Source organism: Lepisma saccharinum, chromosome 23 (assembly GCF_977018435.1).
Source record: "Lepisma saccharinum chromosome 23, izLepSacc3.1, whole genome shotgun sequence".
Taxonomy (NCBI): Eukaryota; Metazoa; Arthropoda; class Insecta; order Zygentoma; family Lepismatidae; genus Lepisma; species Lepisma saccharinum.
In genome coordinates, this window is record NC_139251.1 from 45,774,135 (window position 1) to 45,788,973 (window position 14,839).

The 14,839-nt window shown below is 36.2% G+C and overlaps 1 protein-coding gene across 1 annotated transcript; it reads left to right on the plus strand.

The window, feature by feature from the left end:
* The first annotated feature begins 30 nt into the window (after window positions 1-30).
* Window positions 31-8,991, plus strand: Prosbeta6 (proteasome beta6 subunit). The gene is made up of 4 exons (XM_083144333.1): window positions 31-207; window positions 1,979-2,168; window positions 6,850-7,086; window positions 8,661-8,991. The coding sequence occupies exons 1-4, from the start codon at window positions 116-118 to the stop codon at window positions 8,844-8,846; spliced, it is 705 nt and encodes a 234-aa protein (XP_083000459.1). The 5' UTR covers window positions 31-115; the 3' UTR covers window positions 8,847-8,991.
* The last annotated feature ends 5,848 nt before the right edge of the window (window positions 8,992-14,839 follow it).

Sequence of the window (14,839 nt, forward strand, 5' to 3'; positions counted from 1 at the left end):
CTTCTTTTCTTTCTTAAGAAAAGAAGAAGAAATAAACAACTTGCATATATATACTGTGAAACAGCAGTGTCATTTCGTTTCGTTTATCTCAGCGTACACTTTTAATTGCTTTACGATGGCTCGTTTAGGTGGTGATACTTATGGGATTTCAGATTATCAGAACAGACCGAAACAACATGGTTTTTGGCCATATTCAGATAACGGAGGGTGAGTTTTAAATACCTTAAACAAGGAAAGTTCCTTACTTGGAATACCTTCAGGATCAACCTCAAACGGTGTTGGATCAATGAAAGAGTACATTTTTCTTTCACTTCAGTCTATTGTGGTGTGTGCTGAATGCATTTTTTTAAATTTCAATTTTCTTCTTTAACACCAATTATTTGGGAGGCACAATTTCTCCTCCAGTAAAAGCTCCATGATTCCGAAGAAACAAAACCGATTTCGTCTCTTTATGACAATTAGTTCTCAAGCTACGATTTTTTTTGTACTTGGCGGCAACTTTGTAAAGATCCCGTCTGGAGAAGGTTTATCCTAGCATGAGCTTCCGTCCGCTAAAGGTTAATGTTTTCTCTTGTTCATGGTGTTCACTGCGGACCTACATTATATGTCCAATTTAAATATGTTTCATGATAAGGTATCAGTTCGTTATATCGGAGACACTTTAAAATCGAATATTTTGAGTTTCGTACTTACCAATTGTGTATTTCGGAACATATTTGAAGGTGCCATTAAGGTTTTCGCACGATTTACAGAACGCACGTCATGGTGCGAGCCCCACAAACCATTCACGGATAGCCCCAAAAACCATTTCCGGATATCCCCACGGACCATTCACAGAAGGTTAGGTTAGGCAAACATAGTTATAAAATGGCATGGTTACGTTTTCGCTTCAATTGAAGCAATGGGAATTGATTTCCGGCTGAAATAGATTGAAAGATGAAAGAAAATACCTCGAAGAACTTCGACAATGCTACAGAAACTGATTTCCGTAAGTTGTTTCTCCTAAATTTGAAGAAAAGTATCTCCGATATAATGAACTCTTACCCATGATAATTACAACCATACACTTCGTGCTACATAAATATTTGAAAGTGTCCACTTCAGAATTTACACTACTTCACAGCTGCAAAGTGTACATATGAAATCTTAATTATGTGAAAAAATTGGAACATTCTGACATTTTCATGGTTATGCCAAACCTAACCTTCCTATTGAAGATTAGGCACACACAGGAGATGTACTATGTAGAAATTTTCTGCGAAAAATGCAGGCTCGACCAGGACTCTAACCCGGGTCTCTGGCTCCGTGCTCAGTGGTAGAGCAATGGCGCGATATCCCAGAGACCCGGGTTCGAGTCCTGGTCGAGCTTGCATTTTTTGCTGAAAAATTCTACCTAACCTTCCTAATCTTTCATAAGCATTATTACAGACAAATTGTTTTTTTTTTTTTATGTCAGGTCAGGGTTGGTGTTTGTGGTCTTTGATGTTTCCAGAATATGGGCTTGCACATATTTTCTATAGAAAATTAATATGGCACAAAATTACTCACTTTTCTATAAAGCATCTCGGCAAGCTAAAAACATCAGAAAACGTTCATGTAACACACAGTATTCATAAACTACATAAAATTTCCTCTTTCTCACAAAGGTTCTGGATGGTATCAGCACCTGGAAGTCTACTACGGTCTAATTTACATATTTTTAATTTTCAGTTAGAATTGATTTGTTTTTGAAAAAAATATAATATTGAAAATCTTGTATCATTACCCTCCCCCCCATCCCCTATACAGTTTTCTAAATGTAAATATTCAAATAAAGCATTTGAAAGTGATATTTCACTCATACATTCACTGCATGTTCCCCCACCTTTAAAAAAAAAATCAGATGAAATGTAGAAAATGCTTAAATTATTTTGCTACTGTCGCAAGTTATTATGAAATCATGTCAATTACTTTTGTTATTTAATTCTTTATTGTTTAGGAGCATTGTGGCTATTGCTGGAAATGACTTTGCTATCATTGCATCAGACACTCGGCTGAGTTCTGGATTCTCAATTTATACCAGAGACCAGTCCAAGTTGTTTGGACTTTCTGATACAACAGTGCTGGGATGCTCAGGATGCTGGTGTGATACACTTACTCTTACTAGAATTCTTGAAGCAAGAATGAAGGTGTGTGTTTCACTGTTGTTGTTTTATTTTTATTATTAATACTCATTTTTGACATGGAGACATTTTCTTGCATTACATTGTAGGATTTTCCTGTATTGACGATGCAAGAATAGTTTCATATATATGTATATATTCAGAACAGTTAATACAACACTGTTGCAATTTAAATTTTAACACTATAATGTTTTATGTGCCTTGTATTTCCATTTCACAGATTTGTATGTATGTAATACACATTACATGTGTTAGTTATTATCCGATTTGCATGTACAGTGGAACTCCGGTTTTACATTTTACTGCATTATAACACTGAATCTTGATGGTCCCAACACAGCAAAATGTTATAAAATTTTCCCCGATTTGACATTTTCCTGCATTTCAAGTTTTTTTTTAGCTTGGTTCCCTGAAAAACGTAAAATAGAGGTTCCACTGTATATCTTTTCTGTTGAATATTTCATAGGACTGAGCCAATACCACTTTTGAACCGATACAGATACTTTGAAAATTGCAATAATTAAAATTTTGTTCAAAATATTGATCAATATTGGTGTTTGAATATTTTTCTCCAATTATGTGCATCAGTTTACCAAGAAATCTGCTTTAGAATATTCAGGAATTACATCACAATATGTTATGTAATAAAAAATACAGTTTTTGTGCAAAATAGAAAGAAAGTTTGAATTTTGCACAATTTCCAGGATAATTAGAATCCGCGGGAATGTCATCTGGCATTTTTGCGGACCTTGTGAAACATCAAAATGCAGGAAAAGTGTTGGCTGGTATAGCTAGATAATTTCAACCGATACCAATACCACTGGTATTGCCCGATACATCAGTGTCTGCTCAGCCCTAATATTTAAGAGTTATATTTGGCCATTGTTGTCTGAGCGTATACTCCTTACAGCAAGTGTTATTGCTCCTTCAAAACTACCTTGTACCTTACCTCTGAAAATTATGTGCCTACTACCCGGATGTCAGGTTTTGGAAATTAAAAAGGACTAGCAACATGTGATTCACATAATTTCTTATGAACAACGCTTGATATTTCATTTCTCTTTCCTGTCTTTGGATGCAGATGGAGGTTTGTACTTGAATTTAAATTGGATTAACATCAGCAACTTCTAATAAAAAAAAAAAAAATCTTCTGTGTAGTTGGCAACACTGAGTACACTCATGCATTGTTGTCCAGACGATATATCACGGTATTGAAAAAATATCGTCCAGGTGATTGTGATATATTGTCACAAGATATGTATCGTGTCAGTGATATATCATCATGATATTTGGTGATATATGTCATGTTGGCAATATATCATCACAATATTTGGTGATATATATCGTGGATACGATATATCACCGATATCACGGTACAATAAAAATATCATGCATATTTTGTGTGACGATCGCGATATCAAATTTCTGATATAGTCCATCCCTAATTGTGACAAATCTGTGAAAATGGTGCTGGTGTGTTGTAGTTGAGGGAAACAAAATTTCCTATAACTGTTCAGCATTTTTATAGGAAACAATACAAGAGCAATATGCCTATGGAACATTGATTGAATTAATACTAGGAAACCAGCAACGTGTTGTATTGTTAATGAGAAGCTACATTAAAAAGCGTAACAACAACAGAACTACAGGGAAAACTGTAAACATAAGATGAAGCTATCCACTTGATGTACACTGATGCTGTAGCAACAGAAGTTTCAGGAAGGAAGATTTAGCTGGCGATGCTCCATCATTATTGACCTCGGCATTTCATCTTTCCTTACCCATTAGCCTTACCTTAACCCAACTTAATGTCTTCAGGAAGCCTTTTTCATTTTTCATCCCTGTAAATCATCCGGGTAGTCTAAATAAGGTTTCATGTTTGCTCATAAAGGTAATAATCTTACATGAATCTTGCTCATAATGTACATTAGAGTACTGCATGGGACTACTTTCGCTCGCTCATACTTGCTGAAGTTTCCCATGCTTGTGCGTGAGTGTATAGGATCAAATATCATTTCAATGTGACAATAATCATCTACATTATTTCATTTTCATATATTGTTATGTATCGGTAAGTTAGACTAAACTACATTTTCACATGGAAATGATGACTATGTTCACTTATTTTCACTGCATCTTTCACTTCACGATCCATATTTGAGGCTCGCTACCAGTGACGTGCGGTGACGTCGACACTTGGGGTAGCAGTCAGTGGCGTGCTCAAGGGGGGGGGGGGGGTTGGTGTGGGTCACACCTTTCCTCCCTTTAGGGCCAGTATTCCTACAAAAAAGAAGAATGTCAATAACCGGAAAAGATTGCAAAATTATGAATGAGTACCAGAAAAAAGTACGCGTAACCCCCACCCACATTCGAAAGTAAAAAACTATTTGATTTGACTCTAAGCCAGAGATCCTGGGTTCGAATCTCGGATTGGCCATTTGTGTTCTTTGTGTGTGTTCCTTCATCTATTTTGTTGTACCAAAGGTGGCGGAAAAGCGAAGTAAAATGAACCAAATTGAGCAATCAATCAATGATTTGATTTCATTTTTGTTACTTAGCGTCGCTTTTTTGTCACATTTGGTTAATTGCGAAGATACGATGAAATTGATGAAGGGACGAGCACAGAGAACGCCCATGCCTGGGTCGGGGTTCGAACCCGGAAATCCTGGTGTCGTAGCGTGCTATGATAACCAGTCCCCCACGCTTGGTTGATTTGGTGACAGGTAACAAAACACAACACACTTTTTTGTAGTTTCTTCAATGATATTCATTTGACTTTTTGAGTTCTGAGATACATTTTTTATTCCAAATTATTTCATTATTCACTGCAACACATAGGACAAGAATGCGCACTCATCACGGGTTCGAATCCTGGCCTGGATTGTTCATATGAGGTCCCTTAACCAATTTCATCATATTATCACTCAATCATCATTTTCGCGATAACCAAATGTGGCAGAAAAGCAAAGTAAAATAAACGAAACCAACAACAATATGAACACGCGTTCTCTCAGTCCAAGCCTCAGTCCAATCCTATTTAACGTCTTTTTAGACGAAATTGCTAAAATATGCAAACGACGAACACACAGAACGAAGATAGGTATGTGGAGATTAAGGCCAGTATATATCCAAGCACTATTATATGCCGATGATATCGTACTGATATCAGATACACCTGAGAGACTTCAGCAAGCAGTGGAAGAATGGTATGAAGAACTTAAAAGGAAAGGCATGAAGATTAATATAGAAAAGAGTAAGATCATGCGGGTGACTAAAGAGGACAAGGAAAATGAAGCCCTGAATATAATATGCGAAGGGAAACAACTAGAGAAAGTAGAAACATATGAATACTTAGGAACTATCATAAGTAACAGTGGGAAAATTGATCAAGAGATAATGAATAGGACAAAGAAGGCAGCATCAGCATATTATCAAATGAGTAATACTTTGGTGGGAAAAAGAGAGATCAGTATAAAAACAAAAATGCAACTCTACAACTCAATTGTAGTTCCCATCATGGGCTATGGCACAGAAAGCTTAGCACTTCAAGACAAACATCTAAGTAAATTTCAAGCAATCGAGATGAAATATCTTAGAAGAACAGTGGGGAAAACTCGAAGAGACAGAATAAGAAATGAAAGAATAAGAGAAGAGGTAAAACAAAAGAAGACAATGACTGACGTAGTAGAGGAACGCCAGCTGAAGTGGTATGGACATGTAAATAGAAGGAATGAAGATAGGAAAGCCAAGCAAGTGATGGAGATGAGGGTTGAGGGTAGAGTAGGAAGAGGCAGGCCAAGAAATACATGGGAAGATAGAATAGAAAAGATAGGATTAAAATATGGAAAAACTAAGAACGAAATGAGAAGAATGAGTCGAGACCGGACGGAGTGGATGAGATGGACAGAACGAGGTACCCGACGCTTAACGGCATAAGGGAATGGAAGAGAAGAAGAAGAAGTTCTCTTGCCCAAATAAATACATCCGTATTTATGACTGTTAGAGACCAAGAGTAGTATATTTAAATAAAACACTACTAAAACGAGAGTCAGATAGAGCCTGAGCATATATTTGTAATTTAATCATCATATATTCCATATTTGTAAAAGAAAAAAAGAAAGAAAGCATAACATGATTGTCTGCACATAACACGTTCCCATTTCATAAATAATAAAACTACATCCCATATTATACATACGCACATATTGTACAACGTGTAAAAGGTTGTGTAAATACAGAGAACATAAGTACTGCAGAAAATTTTACCCTGAGTTCTTTACAGGATTTACAAAAAATCTATGAGAAACCAATCCCCTATCTGTCTTATAGGAGATAGACTGGGGGACCTGAAAGCCTGGGCTTTCAACCATTGCAAACCGAAGAAGCTGTGAATTTTGTATGCTATCTAGCATCGTCCGTGCAAACTCCGACGCTCGAGCAAAAAGCCCTCGCTGCAGCACTCTAATGTACATAGTATGTTTTGTGTAAATGCTATCAAGAAGTACTACCTTCGATATTTTCCAGATTTCCAGGTCATGATGTTTCTGACCATTTTAACCCATGTTTTGTAATAATATTGTCCAAATGAGCATGCAATCATACTTTTCATGCTATAAACATTGTTTATTTTTAACAGTTAAATCTAGAATAAGAATGTTGACTTCATATACTTGTGAACAATTTTCAGATGTATCTTCATGAACATCATAAGCCCATGTCAACACCTGCAGTAGCACAAATGCTGTCTACAATGCTGTATTACAAGCGTTTCTTTCCTTACTACGTATCAAATATCCTGGCTGGTCTTGACAATGAAGGCAAAGGCTGCGTGTTCAGCTATGACCCCATTGGTCACTGCGAGCGAGGAACATACAGGGCAGGAGGTTCCTCCGGAGCTCTTCTTCAGCCGTTGCTGGATAACCAGGTACGCTAACATAACTAATTGTGTAACACATGTTCATGTTTTGCTTAGTTTCTCACCCTCCCTCCTCCCCACACAGAAAAGTGAGGAGGTAAGGGTAGGTGTCGTAGACAAGTTAGTCAGGTCAGTCCTCTAACAGGATTGGCCAGTATAGGTATATCAGTAAAATTGATCGTTTAACTGATTCAAAATTTCTGTAAAGAGTCAGGAATGTACTGCATATTTCTTCCATGTTGTTTTTTTCTAATGAATTCAAAAGGCATAATCCTGGTTTTACAAAGCAAACTTTAGTATCTGAAGAATTTTTTAATGGGAGTGAGGTCAAGCAGGCAAACAAAACCCATTACAAATACCTGGTTAAAAACATTAATTAAAGACTTGAATGAACGATTCATATTGCCTGTACAATTTTATATTTGATTGATACGTAGAATATCAGTTATTGGTAAATTTTATATAAAAAAATATAAAGGTCCATACTTTCGCTCACTTTTACTTGTTCAAGTCTCCCACTCTCGAGTATATACAATTGAATATAATTTCAATGTGACAATAATCGTAGACACATATGTGTAAAATATCCATTTTGGTAGTTTCAGCACACAATCATCTTATTTCATTTTGATATGTCACTGTGTTGGCAAGATAGACTAAAATTCATTTTAACATGGAGATGATGACAATGTTCAGTTGTTTCGTTGCGTCTTTCACTTCATGATCTATAATTGAAGGCTAACTACCACATACAAAATACTCTTATATGTGTACTACGGGGCTTAAGAGTGTATAGTGCTCGTTTTACCTATTCAAGCATTATTTGCTCGAGCAAAGCTCCTCTCAATACCGAACACTATCTAGTATCATCTGTGCAAACTAGTCTATACCTTATACACATATAAAAGTAAAATACCTGTTTACAACCGATCAAGAATGTGAAAAGGAAAAATGTGAATCAGTTCATCAGCCAAATGAATGGTTCTCGTTAAAACTTGTTCCTTATTATAAGAATTTGCTTATTAAAGGTCTAAATATGATGTGTACATATATCCACACACAACACAAATTTTGTGCCAACCTGGCAGAGTGGTTATCACAGCATGCATGCTACAATGCCAGGGTCCAGAGTTCGAATCCTGGCCTGGACATGGGTGTTCTTTGTCAGCGTCCCTTCAACAATTTCATCATATTGTCGATCATCCTCATCTTCGCAATTAGCCAAAAGTGGCAGAAAAGCTAAGCTAAATAACAAATAATAATTGTTTAGAATTTTGTTCCGAGTTTGAGAGCCATTTGAATGCTGGGAAACTAAAAATCTTTAGGCCAATGAGTCCAGGCATTGTGTGTGTGTGGAAGGAAAGGTTGCCTGGAGAGAGTTTGGTAATTGAAAAGAATATATTCACAGAGAAATGATAGTTAAATATTTTACATGTAGCATAATGTATATTGATAATTTTCACATTTTTGACAGCAAATGTTTAAATGTAAAAGGAAATTAACATTCATTGACGAGATGGGAAGAAACTACTCTTAAAAGGTGTTGATCTACAATTTTACTGAAGTGACTACTTTATTTTCAGATTGGTTACAAAAATATGCAGAACGTGACTCCTGAACCAGTAACATTGGAAAAAGCTTTGAACATTTTGAAGGATGTCTTCATATCAGCTGCTGAGAGAGATATCTACACTGGAGATGGAATCATAATAAATATTATAACTAAAGATGGACTGAAACGAGAAGAGTTTTCATTAAGAAAAGATTAAGTAAAGAACCCAGGAAAGGGAGCTGCTTTTCTTTTAAAGTTAATTTTGTTCTTTATGATATTTTGATAAAGTTCGAAACTCTGTTGTGAAAATAACACAATGTAAGGCTGTTTGTTTCATAATAAAATTTGAAAATTTGACTTGTCATGCCTGATTTTCTTCTCACCATCATAACATTAACTTTAATGTGAAGTAATATCACTAAATTACAATGAATTACACATTTTTAGAAACTCTTCACTCAGGTTTGGACCATTGTTACATCCTAAAGACATCTTAAGGTTCTTCTTCAGGTGTGTGGGAGAGGGGGGGGGGAATAGGAATGGAAGGACACAGGTGTATATTCAGGGTTGCTAGGCATCTGAAAAACTAAGAAATGTCAGGGAATTTTGTAGATCTGAATTTACGTGCTTTTTGGAGTCTGAAAGAGAATAAGTTGCAAAGTAAAGTAGTAGTTTATTTCCTCTTCCGAATTTGGTTCTTATGATTCCACTTCCCCAAAATATTGTTCAGAAACTTGTTAACTGTTCCTCTTGTTCTTAACAATTCTGTCTGCTACAAAATTATAGTTCCTTTGAATATTAGTTCTGTATAGACCTGCAGGTAATATATTTAATTTTCACTTATTTTACTAAGTTTTAGAAAGAATATCAGAGTAAAACTTTGTCCAGCTATACTGATTGATAACTAAAGTATGTTGACAATATGATCATAATTATATGAAAGGTTGGTGAAGAAGAGGTTATCGCTTATTATTTTACAGATCTTGGTCTTGTTGGCATTTACAGTTTGGTGTAGCAAGAAAAGAAATTTTGTTAGCAAGATTATAGAATTTTACATAATTGTTACCTGTCTGTTTTCGGTTAATTCTGCATAATAGTAGCAAGTACATGAATACTGCAAAAAGCAAATATAATGTCATATAAAAGTCTGCTTTCTTTGTTTATAAGCATGCAGCATCTGGAGAAATTGTGTAGCAAATTTCCAAGAAAGTGAAAAATATTCATATGAACCTGTATATTTAATTGAAAAACACAAGGTTCAAAAGCAAAAATCATCATAATATACATGTCTGGAAAAAATAATTTTTTGCCCCTTAAAATGTCTGGGGATTTCATAATCAAAAAATCATAGCAACGTTGATATTTATGGTTTCAGTTTTTGTCTAGGCCTTTTCCATTGAAAGGTTGTATGGTACGTCTGTGAATGTGTTACTGGAATTTGATGTGTTACTTGCATGTATTGCACCACAGCAAGGTACTACATCTCTCTACTGGATGTATTTTGCTCCTAAAAAGGTCTTCATCCTTCTGAAAGAAAAGAAGAGTAAAGCTGACACCTGTATGTTGCACTGTATCAATCGTAAAAGCATTTAGGTGTGTGGAGTTAGGCCCCCACCATTCTCGATCCTGGCCATAGTGTGGGTGATGTGATCAGCACCATGCTGAAGCTGTTTGGAGCAATTTCAGTTTGAGGAAGAATGGGGGAACCCACATTTTATATTCACCTAAATATTATACACTGGTGCCATCATTGCCCTGGAGGTCAAGTTAAACTGCTCTAAACCTTCAAAGGCTGGTACCCACGTATAGGTACAGTGGGATCCATGAGTATTACAAGGCAAATTGTCCATCACCATGTTTGTGCACTTTATTTGACCCAATAAGAGCTTCAAGAATTAAAACTCAAAACAAGCTGTTGACAACTTCTGCACCAGCATACATAAAAATCAATCGCTTAAAAACACACAGCATGTAAGAGAAAAATTAATGAAAATAGTCATGGACAATTTGCACAGTAATGCTCATGGATCCCACTGTACACCTGAACATTTGTACGACAAAATCATGTTAGCACTGTGCAGACGACTCCAGAGCTTTGAAAATTGCATTGGATATACCTGTGCATGTGCAGGCCTACCTCAACACAGTTAACCTTTAGCGTATAAATGGTTGAAATTTTGACTGAAACATGTATGCCAGTTAAGGATGGATGGTTGATATTTCGACCAGCAGTGCGTGGCAGCAATGTGCCATTTCTTGCAAACTACACACGATATTTCAGTTCTCTCTCTTTTTATCTATAGTATACATATGAAGGTATGACATACTTGAATTACAAAACAATATATCCATTGTTACTACTATTTAAAAGTGAAGTTTGAAAACCCCCTTAATCTCTTGGGAGTCCCATGTATTGCCTGGAGGTGATATCTAAATAATGTGTGTAAGAGATTTCCACATGCAGCATAAATTAAAAAAGCAGTATTAAATCGAGCACATCTGGAACAGAAGGAGAAAAAATACCTTTCTCCAGTAATGAAGCAAAGTAACTTACATGATTTGTAATTGCTGCTGGAGTTCGCCTTGTGCCTCAGTGTGAGGCGGACGTTTGTGTTGTGTTTGTCCCAATCATATTGCGAAGGACCTATTTATATTTCTAAATAGGAGGAAGAGTTTATTTTAACGTAGGATGCTATCGGATTTTGTCTGATACATTCCTTCAGTACCTCTGTCCAAAATCGCCATAGGGTGATAGGGACACTTGCGAGAAGAAGTAATTTCTGCTGTATCAGTAGAAGTTATGGTTCATGTGTTATGGATTCACAATCTGAAAGATGCATGTTCAAGGCCCCCTACCCTGTAGGGATTTTTTTTTTCTTTTCATTCGCTAATGGAAGCTCCAACATTTGTGTTTGAACCGCTCTGTGCATGGGTGCTGGCAGAGGGGGCAAGTGCCCCCCTGAGATTTGTGGAAAGAGTTAATGTAATTTGAATGGTGAAATATTTTACAACAAAAAGCATTGTTTTCTGTGACTTACAGACCATAAGTTACAGCAATTATTATTATTTCACGCAGGGTTACATTTAGGCTTAGTCTATTTTGCACTGATTATCTAACTATAAAAAACAGCTTTTTGTCCTACATGAATTAATGTTACGTTAATGTACAGTTATGCAAATTGTATATATACAGAATATGGAAATTTCAAATGTATGTAATTAAAAAAACATACGTGATAGTAATGTAATACTAATAGCAGTAATAACATTAATAATAATAATTATTATTATAATAAAAGTTTGTGACCCTACTCCTGAGAAAAAATCCTATGGGTGCCCTTGGCACTGTGACTAACTTTTGAAAATGATTGATTGATTTAATTCCAGTCGCATTGATGAAAGGTGATAAGATTAAATGGATGAAGGGACAATGACAAACACACATGAACAACGCAAGCTTCAAAAGATGTTCTGGCTAAGAATCTTCTGTTGGCCTGCAACATTGCAGTTCCCGGGTGTACTGCGTGGAATTGAAGCTGACTTTGGGGTGCCTTTAGGGAAGGCCACTCCAAGGAGGGATCACAAACGTCAATCAACCAATTGCTGAAAATGGATCAGGGTCCTACATATCAAATGCCTGTCAGCAAAATTAGTAAGATCCATCGAAAAGCTAGGCTTATTGTACACCCAACGGCAAAAGAAATAGTAGGCAAATTGTGCATCACCATTTTCATAGGTCTATTTTCCACAATGTGATTGTCATGAATTGAAATAAAAATGTGTACAACATTTGTTTCACATCAACAGTTGCTTTTCTTAAAATAATACAGGATGCAGAATAAAAATAAAAAGAATGAATATAGTGATGGACAATTTGCTTACTATTATCTTTGCTGTTGGTTGTATAATGCTACAAATGCCTTTTGAAATAGTGCGATTATATCAACTACAGGTTCTTCTGTTATTCCAAATTACTTGGATTAGATTGATTGATTTGGTGTTTTAAGTCCACTTTGTGCACAGTAAGGCTAATCGAGACTGGTCCTGCAGTTTAAAATGGGATCTGAAACCACTATGTTGCTCCATCAGTTATCGAACCCTGGAAATGCTTGCAATTATCAATGGAGGCACAGGATGAGCAGTTCGGGTGGTAATGCCAAATTCTTTTTATGGGAATAATATAAGGTATGCCCAAAGGAAAAGGAGACTACGGTTATATCTAAAGAATATTATATTACAGAATATTTGCATGATATAATATGTGAAGTACAATTAATGTGTAACATGATACCTACACATAATTGCCATTGATATTGATGCACTGATCCCAGCGCATAGGAAGTGAGTGGATGACTTCAGTGTCGAAACTCCTGGGTTGCTTACGGATCCAGTTTTCCTCGGTGTTCTGCACTTCCTCGTCACAGGTGAACCTTTGAGTGATTGTTTTAAGGGGCCGAAGATATGGGAGTCACATGGGGAAATATCGGGGCTTCTTCTTGACCACATGTGGCTTAACGTTGTCCTGGAGAAGCAATGTGCACTTGCCCGGGTTGTGGCAAGTCCTTGGTGCTTTCACGTCGCCCCACATAATGCTGACACCAACTGAATATGGTGCAACGTGCGAGACACTGATCTGTAAACGTCCTTTATCCTGCGATAAATTTGTGAAGCATGCTCGCCTTGGAAATTGGATTACAGCTCTCTGAGCTGATCTGGAGGAATCCATAATGTACCCGTCCATGCAAAAGAACTCTCACCAACTGAGGAAACAGCAGGCGAAGCCGTTCGCTACACCTGCAAACTGGGACAAACACCACACCACCTATCGGCAAACATATTTACCTTCTTCAATTAGATACAACGCCGCAACAGCAAAGGTCTCCTTTTCATTTGGGCATGCCTTATATTATGTAAATGAGGCTACAAATAAGAAACTTGTGGCACATGCAAATGTAAGTACTGCACACATTTATATTATAATTTTCATTACATAACATTTTTTGAAGCATAAAAATATGTTGCATATAAAATAAATTAAAATATGCGAAACACCTAACACAGCCTTGTACACCAGATCCAATCATCTTTTCTGCAAGTATGCCTGTAACACACTCAGGAAATGCTGGTGAAAGTTCACCTAATAAGTTCTTTTCAATTGCTAACGATTTCAAGCACGACAGGTGACTATTGTTCCCAAAATTCCTAAAATACGTTTTGATGCTCTTCAATGCTGGCTGTGGTGGTTGGTATAGTCGGCAGGCATTAAGTGCAGTCGTTTGCTTACTTCCTGATAGATGGAATCTAGACCTTTAGCAACAAATTATTTCAGGAGATATATTTTATGGGCCTAATGTTTTGTTTCATCTGCATATACAGAGTGTTACAAAAGTCGCACAACCCAAACTTTGAAAATTTATATCATAAAAACCATAAGAGATATTTACACCAGGTTTTCTGCATTATAAAGCCTCATTCATTGAGATATTTTTCAATGCTTAGCATTATCACTTTACTCCATACAGAAAATACTCAGCCCATAAAATCACCAGTCATAAATCCATCAAATGCAGCACATGATCAATATTGGTGGCTTATAACAGATTGACATGGCATCAATCATCAGACGTCTGATTATGGCCCTTTGATAATTTCTTATATCTTTCTCTCAAAAGTGCATTTTTGGAAAAATGTTAACGCTGCCTTCCAGTTATTAATTTATCTGATTTTCTATATGGAGTAAAGTGATAATGTTAAGCATTTAAAAATATCTCAATGGATGATGCTTTATAATGCAGAAAACCCAGTGTAAATATCTCTTAACAGTTTTCATGATATAAATTTTCAAAGTTTGGTTTGCGTGACTTTTGAAACACTCTGTACATTATGAAGTACATTTTGTAGCTGGCTGATATCAAAGAATTTACAATGCTTTACTAAAATATCTATTTTATCCTTGCAAAACATTTTGCTATAGTTTTTAAATTTATTTTCATGTACTCATTTCATGAAATTTAGATGATCTTCAAATCGATATTTCATTTGAGTAGTTTGAGAGTCTATTATTTCAAAACACAGTACTATCAGGTGGTCTTTCATTTTATCATCATACATCAGATTTCCATTCAACAGTAACTACAATGCACGCACCAACAGCATGCTATAATATGGTTCTGGTGCAGGGCAGATCCAGCTGCTAATAGTCGCTAAAAC